This window comes from Furipterus horrens, unplaced genomic scaffold, assembly GCF_987537825.1.
Source record: "Furipterus horrens unplaced genomic scaffold, mFurHor1.1.pri manual_scaffold_1, whole genome shotgun sequence".
Taxonomy (NCBI): Eukaryota; Metazoa; Chordata; class Mammalia; order Chiroptera; family Furipteridae; genus Furipterus; species Furipterus horrens.
This window is the reverse complement of record NW_028327171.1, coordinates 192,310,657-192,334,096: the sequence shown is the minus strand read 5'-3', so window position 1 is coordinate 192,334,096 and position 23,440 is coordinate 192,310,657. Positions and strand designations below refer to the sequence as shown.

At 36.4% G+C, this 23,440-nt stretch overlaps 1 protein-coding gene across 35 annotated transcripts in view; it reads right to left on the bottom strand.

Annotated features, from left to right (window-relative positions):
* Window positions 1-23,440, bottom strand: part of ABI2 (abl interactor 2) — a 102,370-nt gene that overhangs the window by 40,927 nt on the left and 38,003 nt on the right. For all 35 annotated transcript variants that reach the window (XM_090282800.1, XM_090282792.1, XM_090282708.1 and 32 more), the window contains exons 2-3: window positions 15,882-16,049; window positions 1,771-1,947 (exon numbers count right to left, since the gene is read on the bottom strand). In XM_090282800.1, the coding sequence (XP_090138926.1) occupies window positions 1,771-1,947; window positions 15,882-16,049 (345 nt within the window). The remainder of the gene's footprint in view (window positions 1-1,770; window positions 1,948-15,881; window positions 16,050-23,440) is intronic.

Here is a 23,440-nt window from a genome sequence, read left to right as displayed (position 1 = left end):
AAGAGGGGAAACACAAATATGATGTTTCATATTCTCAGTGCCTTTTAGTCACTAGATTCTGACAGAACCCTCAAATTTTCTATTAGCAGTTGCTAGCTTTGAATAAATTTCAAAATGTTTTCCCAAGTTAGAATAAATTTCAGTTATTAATTACTCATCTAACTACACATCCTATTTTAACATGCTTTAATTAATACAGTAATCTAAATGTATGTAGGTGATCACTATAAAATTAAATATCAAATTCCAGATAATAGTGATTATCAAAATTCTGAGGGAAAAACATATATTTTTAAAATTTACACTGTACATTTTCACTCACCTAAATCTAAATTAAAGTTAGATATAACTGATTTCTGGCCACACTAGAGTAGGATATTTTTTAAATTTAAATTTTCTGGTAGAATTATATATCAACTGCATAAACTAGTTTCACTTAGAAGCATATATATTTATTCAAAGTTGTGGGCAACCACTCCTCGTGGTTTAAGGAATTGTAGGCCCGGCCTGAGCATGACGAGCCGCCAGCATCCTGGCTGCGCTAGTCTCTAAGTCTCAACATAAGGCTGTTTGTGGAACATGACTGTTAACCACTCAGAGGGTTGCCGTGGCAATTAGATCAAAGAGCGCTCATTAAGCTCATTGTGCTTTAAAACTTGCTCTGCTTTCCTTATCAGCAATGTAGTGTAAGCTATCTTTAGCAGGGAGTACATGGAACCCTGCACCTGGTCCAAATGTTTTATAGACCTTGACTCTAATCAGTCAGTGTGACTCCCGAATTAGTGTATGTTATCTGTTACTGTCAAACACCTGAATACAGTAGACGATTTATGAATTTTAGCCTTGTATCTCTCGTATGTATCCTCCTCAATAAAAGACATGAGGGATGAAGGTTTAGCTGCTGGTCTCCACTAGAGAGACAGTCACCTTCCTTTCCCCAGACATAACAAAGTGTCCTGGGTAAAAGTTTATTCTGCCATGGTCACGAAGCCTCTGCTGGACAGAGCAACTTCCAACCGAGCCTAGGGTGTGTGCGGCACCTCCGCCATACAAAGTCACATTTGATAAGTCATTTCATTGTCTTTAAAATCATTGATGAGATGCAAACATTTAAGTAACTAAATACTTAGTTGAAACTTCAGATAGGTCCTTAAGTACAAATACCAATATAAATAAAATTTATATGCCTCTCAAATTTTGATCATGGTACTTTATATACATAGAAGGCACTTGAATACATTTTAGAAGAGAGCTAAAAAATACAATGACTATATATGCAAAAGCATTGGGAATATTAATTCACATACTACTTTCAGCTACACTATTCTTACCCAAAATGTTAAAATTATTTTAGGACAATCAAAGTACATTTTGTTTATTTATGTTCTTTCTGAAAACTAATGCCAAAAGTTTGCTGAAAAATTTTTAAGATAAATACTTTAATAACATATTGAATGTTTTTTAATGAGTTATATTAAATCATTAAAAGATTAGAAAGACTATATCACACTTATTTATCCTATATGTGAGGTTTATCATAAATGATTAAGCAAATTCAATTCATTCAAAGATGACTATTTAAAACTGGAGAACACAGCACTAAGAAGAAGCAAGAAAGATAAAATAGTTTATAGTAGTAAGGAATCTTCAGAACCACAACTGGGCCAAGACTTGGTTCTCTAGGAAAGGAAAGATAAAAGCTTAATTTTCTAAGGAGTTAGTTCCAATTTGGGATATTGTTTTAAAAACCTTCACAAAAATTATACTTACCTTTACTCCATGTCCAATATCATCTAGAATTGTATAGTCAATAGGTTTCCTAATATAACGAACTGGTCGTTCAAGGTTGGCTGGAGCAATAATTTTATGTGTCCTTGAAGTGTTTTTATTGGTAGTCAAAATACCAATTTCTCTTCTTGCAACTTTCTCTTTATGAATATCAACGGTCTGAAAATATAATATAAACACAAAAATGTACAGCTCTAATATACAGAAAAGTCAAGATATAAATGTTGAGATTTAAAATCATCTTTTATATTCTTAACCACAACTGTTAAATTCTCTCCTTTATGGACCAATATTGACTTTCTCCAGTTTTAGGCTAAAACAAGGGCTGGCAAACTATGCCTGGCACATGAAATATGGCCCACCACCTGTTTTTCACACCCCAAAGCTAAGAAAGGTATTTACATTTTTAATGGTTGAAAAAAAGTAAAAAGAAAAATGCTGCTGCTCTGTGTTAAAATTATGTGGAATTCAAATTTCAGCTTCCATAAATAAAATTTTATCGGAACCCAGCCATTCTACTTGCCTATGTACCTTCACACTACAATGACAGAGAGGAGCAGTTCTAACGGAGGCCTTATGGTCTACAAAGCCTAAAATATTAATTAGCTGGGCCTTTACAGAAAAAATTTGCCAACCTCTGAGTTAAAGCATGCTATTTTTTCTCTTCTCCATTAAGATTTAGCCAAATGTAATAATTAAGAAAGCTCCAGTGGTTAAACTGGTTACATTTGAAAATAACCTAGGGGTATAATTTCTATGATTTAAATCTATGGAATTAAAATTTGAAAAAAAGGGAGGCTAAAAAATAATTTGCTTAGGTAAAATGGCTTATATTTTATGATGACACAAAACTTCTTAAATATTTCATTAATTTATTTATTAAATGTTCACATAGGTTACATGTTTTTTTACTCACAGTCTTCTATTTGGTAATAGAGAGTGAATTTCTCCACAAACCTAGATAGTTAATATAATAAAACAGCATTTTTCAAACTGCAGGTTGCAATTTCGTGGGATGTGAGCAGCACTTAAATGAAATAAAATAGAAATATCACACTATATACACATAGTAGGATAAGTATTGTTTCTTTAAATATTTATTTGTTGTATATATAAGATATACAGAGTTGTATACTGGATACAACGTAAAATGTATTTTTTTAGTGTGGGTTGCAGTCCAAAGATTTCAAAAACACTTCAGTAAAACTGTTCACATCTCTTACCACCACCACTCCTGGCTCAAGCAGCAAGTAATAGACACTTCTGCTAATTCCTTCCCAGTCCTACTTCAATTTCCCCTTTCTAAAAGAAGAACAAGGTAATAACAGAAATGGAAAGAAATGATGATAACCATCATGACATTATTGAACACCACTTTTAAAAATCTGAAAGCTGATGATTTCTCCTTCTAAACTACCTAAAGTATGAAGGGAACTTGAAACAAGTTCAAAGCCTATTTGAACCAAGAAATCTTAAAAGCAACATAATCTATAAGCTTCAGAACTAATAAGTATCTAAATAAAGCATCAAATCAAAGACTGGCTGAGGTAGCAATCTTATCCCTTTAAGTATTTCTTTTAAAGACAAAAATAAGCTAAGCTTTTCCTGTGCATGTTAGGTAAATTATAAAATCTGATTTTTCCCCCCAACTACTTGGGAGAGCTAGAACAGAAAAAAGTTTGCATATCAGTGATGATATTGGAATTTACTTATTTTTAACTTCAGAGAAAAGGAAATAAATATTACTTTGAATAATTTTTAATGAGTCATCCTGAATCATTAAAAATATAGACTAGGAAGATTTCATACTTAAGTATGTATCAAAATAAACAAAAACCAAACAAAATATACACTTAGTTTTACACAATTCGTCTTCGTCATATTAACAAAAGATTTATCAGAGACTACAGTCCTCAAGACACTGTTTCTACTCTGCTCGACTTTAGAAATGTAATTATCTTATTCAGGAATAAAACCGTAAGAATGCAAACCTAACAACCATAATAGAATTCTTAAGCTTATAGCACATTGGAAATTCAATTTCAAATTTTCATGCTAGAAATATTACTAAATCTCTGGATAATTAAAAGGAGGGAGCAACTTTCCACTTACTACTTGCACTAATACACAGCCCAAACCTACAGACCATTACAGTAAGAATAAAAGGAGGACCAACACAGCAAAGGAAAAGATCACAGAACTACACACCTAAGGGAGAGGTCCTATAACGGCATAAAATTGGTCTCTTAACTTCCTGGGAGAAAAGGTGAAGTAGAGACATGAGTTAGAAGGAAACACACTCCTTCATTAGGAAAGTGACAATTTTTTTCAGCACTAAACTCTAAAAGGAAAAGGTTGAAGGAATTACAAGGAGAAAAAATGTTCTTTGTTGCTTCTTATATTAAATGTCAGTTAAAAAAAAGGCATATTTTAAACAATTCTCAACACATGTCTATGGCGTCAAAATATTTTAGTTTGGCTATATGTTTCTAGTTGTCTACTCTAAAAGAAAGACTATATCTTAGAAAAACTAGAGCAAGATTTCTCAACAGCAACACCACTGATATTTTGGGCCATAAATACTTTGGGGGGGGGGGCGGGGCGCTGTCCTGAGTACTGTAGGATGTAAATGAAGAAGCTCCCAGAACATACCTGCAGCACACTCCTGCCCCTGGCTCTGACAACCAAAACGCATGACACTGACAAATGTCCCTTTGGGGGACAAAAATGCCCTTGTTGAGAACCAGTGAACTAGAGGAAGGACTAATTTGCTGGACCCTTAGTTATCAATTTTTACTCTCAAATATTAATTGTTTCCAAACTTTGAACAAGCATTGACTCAAGATTAATGCCTCTAGTGAATGCCTAAGTACAGATATTTGGTTATCCTTAATTTTTTAAAAAGATCTACAGTAATAATAACAACATACAGTTAAGAAAATCAAAGAATGTAATTTGTATTCTTGCCATCCCATTGCACACTGGGTTGAACTGTAAGATTTCCCTGGACAGAATCAAATATACTGTCAGAAAATAGCTATGGTTTTATTTGGAGTCTGAAGAATAACTTAATGGAGAACAATAAATCTATTCCATGAATAAGGAGCAGGTGTAGTCTAGAAGTTTCTGAAGTTTTTAGCAATCAACTATGTCAAATTTTTCAAAGCTTTCTTTAGGAAAATACTGGGTTGGCCACAAAGTTTGACTGTTTTTTACTGTAAGATGGCTCTAGTAGTGCTTAGCTGTCTTTAACTTCATTCGAAACAATTTTGTTAGATTGTACTGTGACAGCTGTCATTTCAGCATGCATTTTTTAAAAATTATCAAAATTGGTGAGTTTTTGTATAGCCATTTTAATATTAAAGACAGAAGAAAATACACCACATTATCGGCATATTATGCTGTATTATTTCAAGAAAAGTAAAAACAGAACTGAAACACACAAAAAGATTTGTACAGTGTATGGAGAAGGTGCTGTTACTGATCGAATATGTCAAAAGTGGTTTGCGAAGTTTCATGCTAGAGATTTCTCGCTGGGCATTGCTCCACAGTTGGGCAGACTAGTGAAGCAGACAGTGATCAAATTGAGACATTCATTGAGAACAATCAATGTTATACAATGCAGGAGAGGAGATAGCCACCATACTCAAAATATCCAAATCAATAAAGTTATTGGTGAAAATGAAAAATGTCTTTTATTTTTACAGAAAAAAACCATAGGGACTTTTTGGCCAACATAATATAATCATATTCTAATCGGAGTAATATAATGAACACCCCTTCATTTACCTAAAATCCAGCTTTAACATTCATGAACTTAGGGCAATTGTCAGTTTGAAAAGAACTTTTATAAAACTCCTACAATGTATATTTAAATTGAACAGAAACGTGGTTACTATGTTTTTCCACTCAAACTCATAGCTTTCAGTAATCACTGTTTTTGTCATTACCTCAGTTAGCTACCAATCAGGGTGGGGAAACCTCTACAATCAAACAGTTACAGTTGAGTAATTGAACTAAGCTGGGTGTTTCTAAATATATCTCAATTTTTTCATTAGTAAGTTGATGTTTCAAAATAAGCATTTAATTATTCGAATTACAAACATGCTTTAAATTATTCTTTCATAAAACAAATCAGTAACAAACTGAACTGGGTAATTTTCAGTTATTCATTTTTTTATAAAATGGCACAGACTATACATATAAAATTAATTAGGAACTGCATAAATCCTACTTTCTATGCATAATTACAAACTGATAACCTATAGTGGGATTTCCTTAATTTGGAGACTTTAAACAAGGCTATATGTGTGTGTGTGTGTATATATATATATGTGTGTGTGTGTGTGTGTGTATCAGTTTTTTTAAACAAAAAATTATCTTACATGGCGAGGTTCTCAGGGTTTAGATTTTCCACTGTCTTTTAGTACCTAACTCTTGAGAAGACTTACTTCCATTCTTCTATTATTTTATAATCATTGTTTTCTATCTCCTTTACTTGCTACCTGCTAACGTGAACACCTGGTCCAATCTAGTCAGCTCTTAGAAGGATGGGAGAAACACTACCTCTTAATTTATATTGCCTTTTGACCTCTCATGATCTTCTAAGTCATGATAAACTGAATATAGACAGTACTGACTGTTTTCAGTAGTTGAGAGATGAGATGGGACCAGCTTTAAAAAATTTTAGTTTGAATTATGTTCTATAAGCCTTTCTTAAAATTTACCATAAATGGACACTAAATTAATAGACACAGTAAATAGCATTCATTCTTACACATAATGCTATACTGACTTAAAAGTAGTTACGTGTTCTTGTACATTTAATTTCAGTGAAATTAAGTTTTTGTTCTGATAACTATATTTTCTTGAAAATATTTAATGTTAACTTCTAATCTCAGTTGAAAATTAAAATTTCAGTTGTTTTTTTAAAACATGCTTCCAAAAAACTGATATAACAGCAAGACAGCTAGAGATGAAATTTCTTTAAATTTACCATCCTTAAAATATCTAATACAGGCACACATCAGAGACATTACAGGTTCAGATCTAAACCACTGTAAAAAGCCAGTATCACAATAAAGTGAGTCACATGAATTTTCTGGTTTCCCAGTACACATATGAAGTTGTGTTTTTGCCTGCAGTGTATTAAGTATAAAACAGCACTATGTCTACAAACAATGTACATACCTTAGTTGGAAAAAAAAAAAACATTGCTAAAAAAATACGAATCATCATCTGAGTCTACTGGAAAAATGACACCAATAGACTTGCTTGATACAAGGTTGCCACAAATCTTCTTTTTTTTTTAAAGCAATAAAGTGAAGTGCAATAAAATAAGGTATGCCTATGTTTCTGTATGGATATGGATGATGAGTGTGGTATAAATTAGTATATTACTTAATACTATACTGTCCTTTTTGTAAAAAAGGTTATCTGATACTAAATATTCATCATCAATTCTGTCTTGTATTTCAAAATGTCAGGCATTTAGAGACTGGGTTATTATTTAGTTTTTCTGAAGTATTTCTTCCTGATACATAGTTGACAGAGTAAATGGAATTCCCATCCTTAGATTCAAATTCAGGAAAATAGTTCGGTTATAGCAGAGTGATAAATGGCTGAGGTCAGGAGGGCACAGAATGAAGAGAACAGAAGAGCTAACAGAACAAAAAGACAAAAAAGTAAATACAAATCAAGTATTATTTTTTTGGAATCTCAGAAGAATAAAGGTGCAAGATAGAAGATAGCTCAGAAATCATCTAATCAGTCCTATCATTTTACAGAAAAGAAAAGTGAAGTTCAAAGAAGCCAAATGTCACCCAAGTCAGCTGAAAAACCAAGGTGAAACCTAGATCTGCCATCTTCTTCCCTCCCAACCCTACTTATTGTTCATTTCCCTGAAATGGAGAAAAGAGCTAGAGAACTAGGAGGCTGAAATGTGATAAGGTTCTTACCTGGGAGATAGGAAAAGGATACTGATGAGAAAAGAAATCAAATAGCTCAGATATGTAATATTGATTGGTGCTGAACCACTCTTCGAGACACTTATAATAATTCTTGACACCCTCTAGCATTCCAAAATGCATGTGATCTTATCTTTGACCTGACTAAACCTCCACCTTTGCTTCTTCAACTCAGTCTGCTCTCCAAACTCTCCAAATTTAGTATTTTTGCCCAAATTGACAAAAAAAAAAAAAAAAGAAATATCGTCGTCGTCGTCGGCAGCTGTCCGTCTCGAGAGACGATGGTGTAGCTTCTTAATAGTCTATCTGCACCGCCGAGAATGGCTGTGCAGTCTGACTCGGGAGTGACACGGTATCTGTCTCCTCCCGTGTTGAATCGACATCTTGCGATGACGCTGGAGTGTCCTCTCCAGTGAAGCTGAAGCTACAGAGCCTGGGCAGGATGATATGGAGGGTCTGCTGTTGCCCATGCAGCAGACGCCCCCTCTCTTCGCAGCTGAAGGGTCCAAGGGAAAGACGGAGTCAATACAGCTTGGTTTCAGGTGCGCCGCAGGAGTTGCCGGTGTTGACTACAACGTCAAACGGCCTTAGGGACTCCGGCTCCGGATTTTCTGTTGGGGTTTACTCCCTTAGCCTTTCCCCTGAAGAGGTATGCCGCAAGGCAGCGGAGGTTTTTGGAGTCAGAGTTTTCCTTCTCTGATGTGCCCTGACTGGAAGATCGAACCAGCGACACTTATATATATATATAATATATATATATACATATATATATTATATATATATATCTCAAGATATCTTAAGAACCTTCTGGTTCCCTCTCAATACATAATATTTTAGGACTTCCAGCCAAGATGGAGGCCTAGAAAGATATGCTGCATCTCCCTCCACAACTAAGAAGGAATACAATTACCTCAAAACTAGAAACAACCAGAAGTTTCAGAAAATCAAGCTGCATGAAGTCCAACAAAGATATAAAGAAATACTCATCCAGACATGTAGGAGGGGCGGAGCCAGGTGGAGAGGATGTGGTGTGGTGGTCGCAGCAAGCAGGGGCAGCAGCAGGCAAGCAGAAAGCACAGTCACACGTTTTAAAAAGTCAGGAGGGACACCTGGGGAGCATTCCCAGCACCAGACCAGACTGTACAGCTCATGGTCCCAGAGCCAGGGAAAATAAAGCCTCATTACTTTTGACTGTGCAAACCAGTGGGGGTTGGGGCAGAGGAAGAAACTCCAGTCTCTTAGCAGAGTCTGCTTGTTTAAAGGGCCCCATGGTCCCAGAATGTCAGCAGACCCACCCACTCTGGGAACGACGGCCAGGGCAATAGCTAGAGGCGCCAGTCCCATACGGAGGTGGGTGAAATGCCTGGAAAAGGCGTGAGTGCTGAGCAAGCAGCATTGTTCCTTCTCAGGCCCCTCCCTCACAACAGTGCCACAACGTGGTGAAACAGGTTGCCCTGTACTGACAAATACCTAAGGCTCTGCCCTTTACAAATGTAACAGAAGTGACAGCTCCGCCTGAGACACAAAGGCAAACAATCACAGGAGACTGTCAAGATGAGGAGACAGAAAAGTATGGCCCAAAACGGGAAATGGATCAAGGTTCCAGTGGGAGAACTAAGCAACGAGCAGATAGCCAACCTAACAGATGAGGAGATAAGACAACCTAACAGATGAGGAGATAAGACAACCTAACAGATGTAGAGTTCAACACACTGGTGATAAAGATGCTCACAGGCTTGACAGATATGCTTAAGTATGGCAAACGCATAAGGGGAGAAGTGAAGGCTATGCTTATGAAACAAAGAAAAATCCACACAAAACCAATGGTGAAGGGAAGGAAACTAGGGTTCAAATCAATGATTTGGAACATAAGGAAGAAAAAAACGGTCAATCAGTATAGAATGAGAAAACAAGAATTGAAAAAAATGAGGAGGTGCTTAGGAACCTTTAGGACAACTTTAAATGTGCCTTGCCAACATCCAAACCATAGGGGTGACAGAAGGAGAAGAGGAAGAGCAAGAAATTAAAAACTCACTTAAGAAAATAATGAAGGAAAACTCTCCAAATTTGGCAAAGGAAATAAGACATACAAGTCCGGGAAGCACAGAGAATTCCAAACAAGCTAGACCCAAAAAGGACCACACCAAGACACGTAATTAATTAAAATGCTAAAGATGAAAGATAAAGAGAATCTTAAAAGCAGCAAGAAAAAAGCAGAGAGTTGCCTACAAAGGGGTGCCTATATGGTCAACTAATATTTGATAAAGGAGGAAGGAACATAAAATGGAGAAGAGCCTCTTTAACAAATGGTGCTGGGAGAACTGGACAGGGACGTGCAAAAAAATGAAACTAGACCAACAACTTCCACCACACATGAGAATAAACTCAAGATGGGTCAAAGACTTAAATGTAAGCCATGACACATAAAAGTCCTAGAGGAAAACATAGGCAGGAAAATTTCAGATATCCCACAGAACAATATTTTCACAGATGCATCTCCTAAGGCAAGAGAAATAAAGGAAAAAATTAACAAATGGGACTACATCAAACTAAAGAGTTTCTGCTCAGCAAAAGAAAACATCAGCAAGATGAAAAGGAAACCAACCATATGGGAAAGCATATTTGCCAATGATATCACAGACAGGGGACTGATCTCCAAAATATACAAAGAGCTTATACAACTCAACATCAAGAAAACAAACAACCCAATTAAAAAATGGGCAAAGGACCTGAACAAACAGTTCTCTGAAGAGGACATACAGAAGGTCCATAGACACATGAAAAAATGCTCAACATCACTGGCCATCAGAGAGATGCAAATAAAAACCACAATGAGATACTACTTTACACCAGTCAGAATGGCCATCATCAACAAATCAACAAACAACAAATGCTGGCGAGGATGTGGAGAAACGGGAACCCTACTGCACCGTTGGTGGAAATGCAGACTGGTGCAGCCACTATGGAAAACAGTATGGAATTACCTCAAAAAACTAAAAATGGAACTGCCTTCTGAACCAGCAATTCCACTGCTAGGATTATACCCGAAAAATCCTAAAACCCTAATTCAAAAAAACCTATGCACCCCTATGTTCATAGCAGCCCTGTTTACAATAGCTAAGTGCTGGAAACAGCCTAAGTGCCCATCTGTAGATGAGTGGATCAAAAAACTGTGGTACATTTACACAATGGAATTCTATGCAGCAGAAAGAAGGAACTCCTGCCATTTGCGACAACATGGATGGAACTAGACAGAATTATGCTTAGTGAAATAAGCCAGGCAAAGAAAGAAAAATACCATATGATATCACCTAATACAGGAAACGAAAAAACAACATAAACAAACGAACTAAATAGGACAAGGAGCAGAATATCAGTCAATAGGGGGAAGGGAGAGAAGGGGGATAAGGAAGGGAAGGGTTTAGTCAAGGAACGTGTATGAATGACTCATGAACATGGACAACGGGGAGGGATATGATTGTGGGAAAAGGGGTGGGCTGGGTGGGGGAGAGCAATGGGGGAAAAATGGGACAACTGTAATTGAAAAACCAAAAAAGAAAAGAAAGAAAAAAAAAAAAAAGACTATCAGGTGATTTCTCAAAGAAACTTTGCAGGCAAGAGGGGACTAGCAAGCAGTATTCAAGGTGATGAAAAGCAAAGAGTTACAACCAAGATTACTCTATCCAGCAAAGCTATCATTTAGAATGGAAGGGCAGATGAAGTGCTTTCCAGACAAGGTAAAGCTAAAGGAACTCATCATCACCAAGTCATTATTATATGAAATGTCAAAGGTACTTACTTAATAAAAAGATCAAAATTATGAATATTAAAATGACAACAAACTCACAACTATCAACAACAGAATCTAAAAAAATAAAAACAAAATCCAACTAAGCAAACCAGAATAGGAACAGAATCATAGGTACAGGGATCACTTGGAGGGTTATCAGTTGAGAGGGGGAAGGGGGAGAAATGGGGAAATGGTGCAGGGCTCCAGAAGCATAATTGGTTGGTACAAAATAGACAGGGGGAAGTTAAGAATAATATAAGAAAGACTGAAGCCAAAGAACTTACCTGCACAACCCATGGACATGAACTAAGCAGGGGTGGGATTACTGGAGGGAAGAGGAGTACTGGGCAGAGGGGAGCAAAGAGAAAAAACCTGGGACTACTGTAACAACATAATCAATAAAAATACTTAAAAATAAATACATACATAATAATATTTTAAGTAAAGTATTATAATAATAAATTTTAAGTACCAAACGTGGGGAAAAAAACAGTATTTTAGAGCAAGGGTCTACATGCAAATATGGCCCAAGTCTGCTTTTATATGGCCCACAAGCAAGAACATTTTTTTTTACATTTTTAAACAGTTGTTTAAAAATATACACATACAAAGAACAATATGAGACTGAGACCATACGTGACCCAGAAAGCCTACAATATTATCTGTCCCTTTATTTTTTTAAAAGATTTATTTATTTACTTATTTACTTATTTTAGAGAGAGGGGAAGGGCAGGAGAAATTAATAAAAACATCAATGCACAAGAGAAACAAGGATCAGCTGCCTCTCACAGGCCCCCAGCCCAGGACTTGGCCTGCAACCCTGGCCAATGACCTGACTGGGAATAAAACTAGTGACCTTTTGGTTTGCGAGATGATACCCAATCCACTGAGCCACACCAGTCAGGACTTATCTGTCCCTTTACAGAAAAAGTTTGCCAATCCTTGCTTTGGAGTATTTACTGAATATTTGCTTTGTAAACAGAAACTATTTTCTCTTTAAATTATAGAATAATCTTTCAGTCTAAAGAGCATGAAATAGTTTTAATGTTCAATTGACTTTTAAAACAAAGAATTCGCTCTGGTTGACTGGGTGTCATCCTGCAAATCAAGGGGTCACTGTCACCAGCTCAACCTAGGTTACAGGCCACGTTCCTGGTTGGGCGTGTACATGACTCAGTCAATTGCTGTTTCTTTCACACACTGATGCTTCTCTCTCTTTCTCCCTCCCTTCTCCTCTCTCCAAAAATAAAAAAAAAATTTAAACATCTTTAAAAATATCTAAAACAAAGAACTCTATCTGAATTAAATATAATTATAAGTTTTCAATCCTTAAGACAAATCCTAAAAAATACATAATTTTTAAAAAAGTACTCTTATTTCATAAATATAGCCTCCATCTCAGAGAAGGAAAACTCTGACTCCAAAAAACCTCCGCTGCCTTGCGGCATACCTCTTCAGGGGAAAGGCTAAGGGAGTAAACCCCAACAGAAAATCCGGAGCCGGAGTCCCTAAGGCGGTTTGACGTTGTAGTCAACACCGGCAACTCCTGCGGCGCACCTGAAGCCAAGCTGTATTGACTCCGTCTTTCCCTTGGATCCTTCAGCTGCGAAGAGAGGGGGGGTCTGCTGCATGGGCAACAGCAGACCCTCCATATTACCCTGCCCAGGCTCTGTAGCTTCAGCGTCATCGCAAGATGTCGATTCAACACGGGAGGAGACAGATACTACCATGTCACTCCCGAGTCGGACTGCACAGCCATTCTCGGCGGTGCAGATGGACTCTTAAGAAGCTACACCATCGTCTCTCGAGACGGACGGCTGCCGACGACGACGACGAGCCTCCATCTGCTCATTTTTCCTATTCAACCCCTCACCAAACATATCTTTTTGCATAAACTTAACAGCTCCTATACAATTACAGATTCCTCACCTCTTCAGATATTGCCTTCTAAACACTCAACTCCAAATGAAGATGGTTCAACATACTGGTATGCTTGACAGCTCTGACTCAGGCCCCTGTTATTTCTGACCTATTAATCTCTATCCATTTATCTCTACTGTGCTTTACTTATTCCATTAGAACAGCTTTAAAAGACAGTATTAATTAGACTGTATAAATTTATGTGATACTCAAAAAAGGAAAGTTTTCTCATTAAATGAATTAATACACATAATTACAACCTAAAGTAAACTTAATTCACCTTCCTCCTTTAAGGATGCTACACTTCTCTGCCAAAGAACTACAGAATTCTAATCAGAAAATAGATGGTTATCTTTCAATGTCATTTATTTGCCTGTTGTCATCACCTACCTTTCACAATCTCTCCTACAAATTGTAAAAAGTTGTCCCTCCTTTTTAGAAACTCTTATATATTAATTCTCTTCTGCATTTGCAGTTTCTTCTTTCTCTTGGGGTCCTCTGCTAAGACTTTAAACATGCGGAAACTTTAATAAGTCTCTCAAGTATAACTTTGAAATTCTATTTCAGATTATTAGTCAACATCCTTCTTTCTACAGAAAACCATTTAATCATATATTTAATCATTTAAAATTCCACTTACTATTTCGACTAGGAGGTCTTTTCAGAATTCTACCTCTCACTCATTAAAACTCACCAATTCTTTGTTGTTGTTTTCTGGTTTTTGTTTTTGCTTTTGTTTGAAGAGACACAGCAGTACAACATGCAATAAATTACTCAATGTCTACATATAAGTTTATATGGCATGGAAGAAAACCTTAAGAGTGGCAAATTCAGACTTAAGGTTAGATAAATTCCTCTAAATCAATCTGATGAAATTTCAAATAACAGAAATATAACTGAAATCCATATCTGATTCAATTATCTTGCTTATAGTTGATTTAATTTCACAAAATAAACTAGAATTTGAAAACTTGCTGGATTAGTCAATGTCAGAAGCATCCTAAACTCTAAAGATAAATTTTAAAAAGTAATATGCACATTTCAAAACTCTTTTTATTCCAGAAGAGTTATAATTATCTAGGTCTAAAAAGAGTGTTGGCCATACCTGGTGGCTAGGTTGGTTGGAGCATCATCCTGTATACTAAAAGGCTGTGGGTTCAATTACCAGTCAGGGTACATACCTACACTGCAGGTTTGGGAGGCAACTGATCTGTTTCTCTCTCTCTCTCCCCTTGTTCCCCTTCCTCTCTTAACAAAATTAAAAAAAAAAAAATTTCCTTGGGTAAGGATTAAAAAGGGTGTTGAATACTACCCAAGTTACGCAAATGAGTAGTGCTAAAATAGCTGAAAAGATCTCATAAAAGAGCAGAGAGATCGAAATCTTTATTTTTTGAGTGTTACTAAAAGTGCATTTTGCAATTATAAATGGATTTTTTTATTGCAGAATTATTTTAAGTGGCCCCCAAATATAGGAACGTGTAGGAAAGCTGTGATATATACATGCAACAGTACGCAGCCATTGGAAATGTTTATGAAGAGCTTATGAAATCATAGAAAGATATTTGTTGTAATAGAAGAGCAGAACCCAAAAATAAATACATAATATAATCACAACTACACTAAAAACTATTTAAAAGAAAAACATATTGGAAAAAAATGTATCAAGGAGTTACAGTGAAAAGCTTGAATAGTGAGGAAACTTTTATTTCTACTTATTTCTTTTTCTGTCTATGCTCATGGACGTGAGTTTTAAATGAAAAAAGCAGAATACTAATTTTTAAAAGTTCTCTATAAGGATAATTTTATAAGGTCACTTAGATTACTGTTATTTAGGTATGGTGCCACCCTAGTAAACAAATATCCTACCAACAGCTATCCCATTTATATTTTTAAAAAGACAATAAGAAGTGTGATTTAGTAAAAGTTGGAAGAAACAAGGCAAATTTTCACATCAGGGATTTTTTTTTTTAAATCCTCCCTCAAGGATATGTTTACTGATTTTTATAGAAAGAGAGAGGGAGAGGGGAATGGAGAGAAACATTGATTGACTGCCTTCCATACGCACCCAGACTGGGGATCGAACATACAACATAGGTATGTGCCCAGACCAGGAACCCAACCCACAACTCTTTGGTGTCTAGAAGGATGCTCTAACCAACTGAGTCACCCACCCAGGGCCTCAAGGCTGATTATTTTAACATGGCAACTGAGTTTTAATAGAAACCATTAAAATTTACTTCCCTATCAAAATCACAGAGAAGATAATCACTCCACAAAAACACAGAATTTAAAAAAACACATATTTTGTAATATTACGTATTTTCCAACTCATACATAATAAAGACTGCCAGCATCACAGATTGCCTGCATTTATTAAGCGTTCCTCAAAACAAAATAGGAAAATAGTGTGGTCTCACTTGTGAAATATGATTGATTGATGATTCCATCCTTCGTAGCTGGGATGCCTGGATATCCAACATCTGCAGTACATTGTTGGCCAAGGTATTTATCAGATAGGCAACACTTGCTAAGGACTGGGTGGTATAGGCTTTGGTTTCTTCTAGGGCTCGCTGCTTATCTGCTGACTAGGGAGGGGAAGAAAAACAATCATTAATTCAACAGAATTAGATTCTATTCAATCTAATCAATAATCGCACTCATAAAAACAATTCTGTCGTTGAACCTACACACACTAGCTTAAAATATTCTGAAAACTAATTATTGGTATGATGTAAATCCAACAACTAAACTATTGACTAAGTTCACTAATATTTTCATGTTGAATAGATACATCTGTACAGATGCAAATAAAATCCTGAAGCCATTATTTAAAACATGAGATCCAATGGATACTTTGAGCAATTGGCAGCAAGTATATATAGCTTCCCAAGGTCACTGCTTAGAAAGGTAGCAGTAATTTGAATGTATAAATTCCAGCCTACTTTTTCTATTTTCCTGAATTCCTCCTTTCCTTCCATTCTAACATGTGAGATGCTGATTTAATGTAATGTCTGATTAAAATAATAATGATATGGCCTTGGCTGGTGTGGCTCAGTGGATTGAGTGCCAGCCTGTGAACCAATGGTCATCAGTTCAATTCCTGATCAGGGCACATGCCTGGATTGCAGGCCAGGTCCCCAGTTGAGGGCATGCAAGAGGCAACCAATTGATGTTCTCTCGCACATTGATGTTTCTTTCTCTCCTTCTATTTCTCCCACTCTTCCCCCTCTCTCTCTAAAAAAATAAATAAAATCTTTTAGAAAAAATAATATGATGATAATAAACAAAAATGATAAATTAAAATGATAATCATAATAAATTAAAATTAAAATTAAAATAATAAAAGGATCCTTTCTTCCCAAGCATTTTAAGTGTTGTATCTCTATGGGACATAAATTGCCAAGTCTTTAAAATCTACTTGAAAACCAGAGAGTACAGAGTAAAAAGTGATTATTTCCAAAGTCACAATTCAAAACAATGGTCGTCGTCGGCAGCCGTCCGTCTCGAGAGACGATGGTGTAGCTTCTTAAGAGTCTATCTGCACCGCCGAGAATGGCTGTGCAGTCCGACTCGGGAGTGACACGGTATCTGTCTCCTCCCGTGTTGAATCAACATCTTGAGATGACGCTGGAGTGTCCTCTCCAGTGAAGCTGAAGCTACAGAGCCTGGGCAGTGTGATATGGAGGGTCTGCTGTTGCCCATGCAGCAGACCCCCACTCTCTTCACAGCTGAAGGATCCAAGGGAAAGATGGAGTCAATACAGCTTGGCTTCAGGTGCGCCACAGGAGTTGCCGGTGTTGACTACAACGTCAAACCGCCTTAGGGACTCCGGCTCCGGATTTTCTGTCGGGGTTTACTCCCTTAGCCTTTCCCCTGAAGAGGTATGCCGCAAGGCAGCGGAGGTTATTACACTGCTGCCCCACACCTTCTTCTTGCCCTAGTTCTATAGAAAGCTATGGTTCAGCAGAAGGTACACAGGCCTCTGAACCAGAAACCTTTTTTCTTAATGTCAGCTCTGCTATTTACTAAAATATGTCAGTTGGACATTTCTCAATTTCTCAATCACAAAGCAGAGCAAATGAACCTCTGTATCAATCAGAAATTCTAAGTAGCTGTGATACTCAAATAAGATAACGAATGTAAAACCACTTTCTAAAACTACAAATTGTTATATTTAACAACTGTCATTATCTCTTTTGTACAAACTATTCAAAGCCCACTATGTCCCAGTTTCCTCTCTCCCATACACTTCAGGAGTCAGAAACATCCTGAGATACATTTTTCCAGGGGGAGAGAAACTGAAGAAGCAGCACTTAACAAAATAACCAAATATCATTTTAATTTGAAAAGAGTTAAGACTCAGTGTATTAGCTTTTTACTTTTTTCTTTTCTATTCTGATCTTCAGTAATCTCAGTCTTTTCAACGCTTGAATTAACAACAGAATTGAAAATAAATTTGGTTGAAGATAAATACTTTCAAAAAACACTACACAGACTTCCAGATTGTGTATGTAGGGAGCTTGGAAGTCACCACTCCATCCTAACAAGTAAAAAGCTGAACACACTGGAAAAAAATCAACTTTTCTTGAATTCATAGTAAAAACAGTAGTTCATTAACACTTTGTAGACATTATTCTAAATCAGAGCATTTATTATAGAGAATAATCCAAAATTAAAACATTTATTGAAGTGCTTCAAAGAATCAAGGGGATGAATATCTGGACAGATATAATTATTTGTAATGCATCCTTTTTTATATTGACAGTACTTAAGATTGTTTGAAAAGCAAATATTAATATTAGTCACTTCATGCTATGCCTTTATTCCTAGTGTATTATGTGAAATCTTGTGGCTGACTGTTGCTCCATCAAAGATATGAGAGGACCTAATATTAGGCGAAGTTCATGTATATTTATTTTTCCATGGAATAGTAAGGACCCTATAGTGTAAAGTGTATAAAGACTTTAAACACTGATGTAGGTCACCATGAAGCAGGTGTTCAGGGCATCACTCTTCTGCATTAAAGTAAAACAGAGAAACATTCTGAATTTATGTCCACATGAATGTTTATGTGGCTTAATTCATAATTGCCAAAACTTGGAAACAACCAGGATGCACTCAGTAGGTGACAGTGTACATCCTACAATGGAATACTATTCAACACTAAAAAGAAATGAGTTATCAAGCCATGTAAAGACATGGAGGAACCTTAAATGCATATTACCAAGTTAAAGAAGCCAATCTGGAAAGACTACATACTGTACTGTGCAAGTGCAACAACTTGACACGCTGGGAAGAGCAAAACCATGGAGACCATGGAAAATACCAGTGGTTGGTCTGGGGAAGGATGAATAGGTATAATACAGGGGATTTTTAGGTCAGTGAAAATAACTGTATATGATATTGTTACAGAGCAGGGGTCCCCCCAAGTCCCCAGAGCCTGCTGTTGGGAAGAAGGGAACAGTTTTTAAGATGCCTTTGCATAACTATGGCTGGTAACTAGCGTCTTAGTTATGCAAACGGTTTTGGTTCTTCCAAGGCCCCTAGGAGATGGGAGGGGTTTTGATCATAAAGTAGTGAGAAAAGAGCATACAGGGCCTATGCAAGGTTCTGTGAATGGTCAGAACCGGTTACCACGCCCACTGCATCACAAGCCATGGTCAGGGGTTTAAAAATTAGGCGGCAGCCATTTTAGAAAGAGGAGAGGATATCAGGAGATCGACGCAGTTTACAAGGAGGGCAGAAGGAAATCCAGGCGGCTTTGCGCATCCAGTGCAACACGGTACATGTTTTCCTGGACCGTTAAACGGAGGCTGATGACATCGTACCTCAGATCCTGAAGGAGAGAGCTGACAGGAATGGGAAACTTCTGGGCATGTTTTTGCCTTCTAGCCTTTTAGTGAGCAAGGGAAGTGCCGGGTCTCATGGGAGAACAGGGTTCTCAGCTAAAATGCTCACTGCCCTTCCTAGGTTGGAATATTGTAAATAAAGACCTGTTTTCCTCAACACTAGTTGTTGGGTTTTACATCAAGGCGACACATGAAAGAACCCCCTTTCTCTCTGTAACAATATTTCAATAATGAATACATGTCATGATACATTTATCAAAACCGACAGAATGTACACCACCAAAAGTGGACCCTAAAGTAAACTATGGAGTTTGGGTGATAATGATGTGTCAAGGTAGGTTTATCAATTGTAACCAATGTACCAATCTAATGGGGGTATTTAAGCCTCTGTATTTTCATTTTAAATTTAGGTGAACCTAAAAACTTTGTCATTCATGACCTTACACAGCAATACAAATCATTTAAAATCTTAAAATCCAAACACAAGATTAAGAGACTGCATAGCAAACTTACAAGTGCCTTGAGTATAAAACTGCTTCAATTTCTAAATACCTGCCTTTACATGTACATAAAAGATAGTGTCAGAATATATATATATATAGATACACACATATTTTATAATATAGGCTGTATTTTGTTCTAATTACACTGTTGAAAAATATTAATTCTTTCAGATAAAGCCAAGTATAATTTGGGATCTTTGAGGATTCTATAAATGAGAGAAACTGCAGGTGGAATATTCTAAAATTTTTCAGTAGGTAGAGGATAAAGACCCAAGATAGGAAGATGCCTGTCTATGCACCCCCCCCCCCGCCACATACACACACATACCACTTCTCAATGCACAGTGCCACAAAAAAAAAAAAAAGCTAGGGAGAAACTCAGATTTAAAACAAAACTCCTGTTGATTTTTAAGTTATTACAAAACAATTATAAATGAGACAAGACCACTATAAGAACCTTCCCAACACAGTTTTCCATCACAAAATGTGATCTGGAGAAACTATATAAATAAAATTAAGATGTCACTCACAGAAAGTCAAGTGAAAATGTAATCAAGAGAAAACACATGTATCAACTTGAGAATTAGAAGACGTTATAAATTCACATGGAATTGAGGGAAATATAAAGGCATACGTAAAATGACTGATGGTGATCTTTATAAAAATTTTTATTTCATCTATCATACTGGATCACATTTTTCTGAGAAATATCCCTTCACCTTGATTAAAAAGGGAAAATAATTCCTCCCCACCGCATAACCACCATCTGACCTACACTAGGCCAATTCCAATACTTTTGCCCACTCTAGGGCCAGAGTGAGTTTGTTCAAGAAACCGGGCCATGACACAGAAACCCCTTTGGATTTTCCAAACTAATTCCAAAAGAGAGAACTTTTTTGCTTATTTCTGATATATGAGGTCTGAAACACACGTAAGGATGTCATGTAAAGACTGAATCATCAGTACTGGGACAAACTGAAATCAAGACCAAGTTGATCAGGAAGGAAGAAAATAATATAGCATCATTTGTATGATATTCCTACAAAAATACATAAACTTAAATACAGTCATGAGGAAACATCAATTACTGAAGGATATTATAAAAATAAAAATAACTGCCTATAATCCTCAAGTGTTAGGATCATGAAAACCAAAGAAAGATTAGGAAATAAGGAACTATTCCAGACTGGAGGAGACCAAGTTCTCTAATTTTCTTTACTATTTTTGGTGAGTAAAACGACCATGTTGAAGAAAGGTTGATTATGATGTTTTTTGAAGAATGCTATATTAAATTAGTATTATCTCCAGCTTAAAGTCAAATACAGAAATGAGGACAAATAACCAATTGCTTTTTTCGGTTGGCTATTTTTTCTTTTAATTTCAAATTTCTTTTATTTATTGTTGTTCTTTTACAGTTGTCCCAATTTTTGCCCATTACTCTCCACTGCCCCGCCCCTCCCACTCCCACAGTCAATCTCCACCCTATTGTCCATGTTCATGGGTCATTTATACCAGTTCCTTGAATAGACCCTTCCCCTTCTTTCCTCCATTCACCCCCTCCCCCGCCCTCCCCTCTAGTCAGTCAGTCTGTTCCTTGCTTCCATGCCTCTCATTCTGATTTGCTTGTTTGTCTGTTTAGTTCATTAGGTTCCTGTATTAGGTGACATCATATGGTATTTGCCTTTGGCCACCTGGCTTACTTCACTAAGCATAATACTCTCCAGTTCCAACCATGTTGTTGCAAAAGGTAGGAGTTCCTTCTTTCTCTCTGCTACATAGTATTCCATTCCGTAAATGTACCAGTTTTTTGATCCGCTCATCTACAGATGGGCACTGAGGTTGTTTCCAGCACTTGGCTATTGTAAATAGTGCTGCTATGAACTGAGGGGTCTGAGGGGTACATAAGTTCTTTTGTATTGGTGTTTCAGGATTCTTTGGGTATAATCCCAGCAGTGGAATCCTGGATCAAAAGGCAGTTCCATTTTTATTTTTTTAGTAAATTCCATACTGTTTTCCAAGTGGTTGCACCAGTCTGCATTCCCACCAACAGTGAACTAGGGTTCCCTTTTCTCCACATCCTCACCAGCACTTGTTGTTTCTTAATTTGTTAATGATGGCCATTCTGACCGGTGTGAGATGGTATATCTCATTGTGGTTTTTGATTTGCATCTCTCTGATGGCTAGTGATGTTGAGCACCCTTTCATATGCCTATGGGCCCTCTGTATGTCCTCCTTGGGAATTGTCTGTTCAGGTTCTGTGCTCATTTTTGAGTATTATTTTTCATTATTTATTTATTTTTTGCAGAGGCTTGATTTATTGCTCCTTTGCTTATAAGAAACTCATTTTGAGGCCAACAATCCTGGTCATTAATAAATTTGACGGGTTTTTAATTATCTGAACTGATAATTAGTTTAGCACCTGAATTTTCTCATTTGTTTATCATCTCCCTCAAGCATATTTGTATTTTTTTATCCTTTTTAATTTGTTTTTTCTATTACAGTTGTCCCATTTTTCCCCCATTGCTCCTCACCCCCAACCCATCCCTTCTCCCACAGTCATTCCCCACCCCATTCACTTTTTAAATTGATTGTCTTCCTGGTCTAGAGTCATATGAGTTCTTTATATATTTTGGAGATCAAACCCTTCTCTGAGGTATCATTGGCAAATATGTTTTTCCATACAGATGGTTCCCTTTTCATTTGCTGTTTTCTTTAGCCAAGCACAAACTCTTTAGTTTGATGTAGTCCCATTTGTTTATTCTTTCCTTTATTTCCCTTGACCTAGGAGATACTATGAGTGAAAATACTGCTGCATGGGATATCTGAGATTTTACTGCCTGTGTTTTCCTCTAGGACTTTTATGGTGTCACGACTTACATTTAAGACTTTTATCCATCTTGATTTTATTCTGGTGTATGGTGTAAGTTGGTAGTCTAGTCTCTTTTTTTTTTTTTTTTTTTGCATGTCCTTGTCCAGTTCTCCCATCACCATTTGTTGAAGTGGCTATTTTCACTCCATTTTATGCTCCTGCAACCTTTGTCAAATATTAATTGACCATAGAGACCTGGGTTTATTTCTGGGCTCTCTATTCTGTTCCACTGATATATATGTCTGTTCTTATGCCAGTACTAGACTGTTTTGATTACAGAGGTCTTGTATTATAATGTAGTTTGATATCAGGTATTGTGAATCCTCCTACTTTGTTCTTCTTTTTCAAGATTGCTGAGGCTATTTGGGCTCATTTTCCGTTCCATATAAATTTTTGAAATATTTGTTATAGATCTGTGAAATACATCATTAGTATTATAATAGGGATTATGTTTAATCTATAGATTGCTTTGGGTAGTATGAACATTTTAATGATGTTAATTGTTCCCATCCATGAAGAAGGTGTGTACTTCCATTTATTTGTATCTTCCTTAAATTATTTTTCAGTGTTCTGTAGTTTTCCAAGTACAGGTTTTTTACCTACTTGGTTAAATTTACTCCTAGGTACTTTGTTTTTCTTGTTGCTATAGTAAATGAGATTTTTTTTTTAGTTTCTATCTCTAACATTTCATTGTTGGTGTACAAAAATGCCTTCAATTTCTGAATTTTGACTTTGTATTTTGACTTTGGCTATTT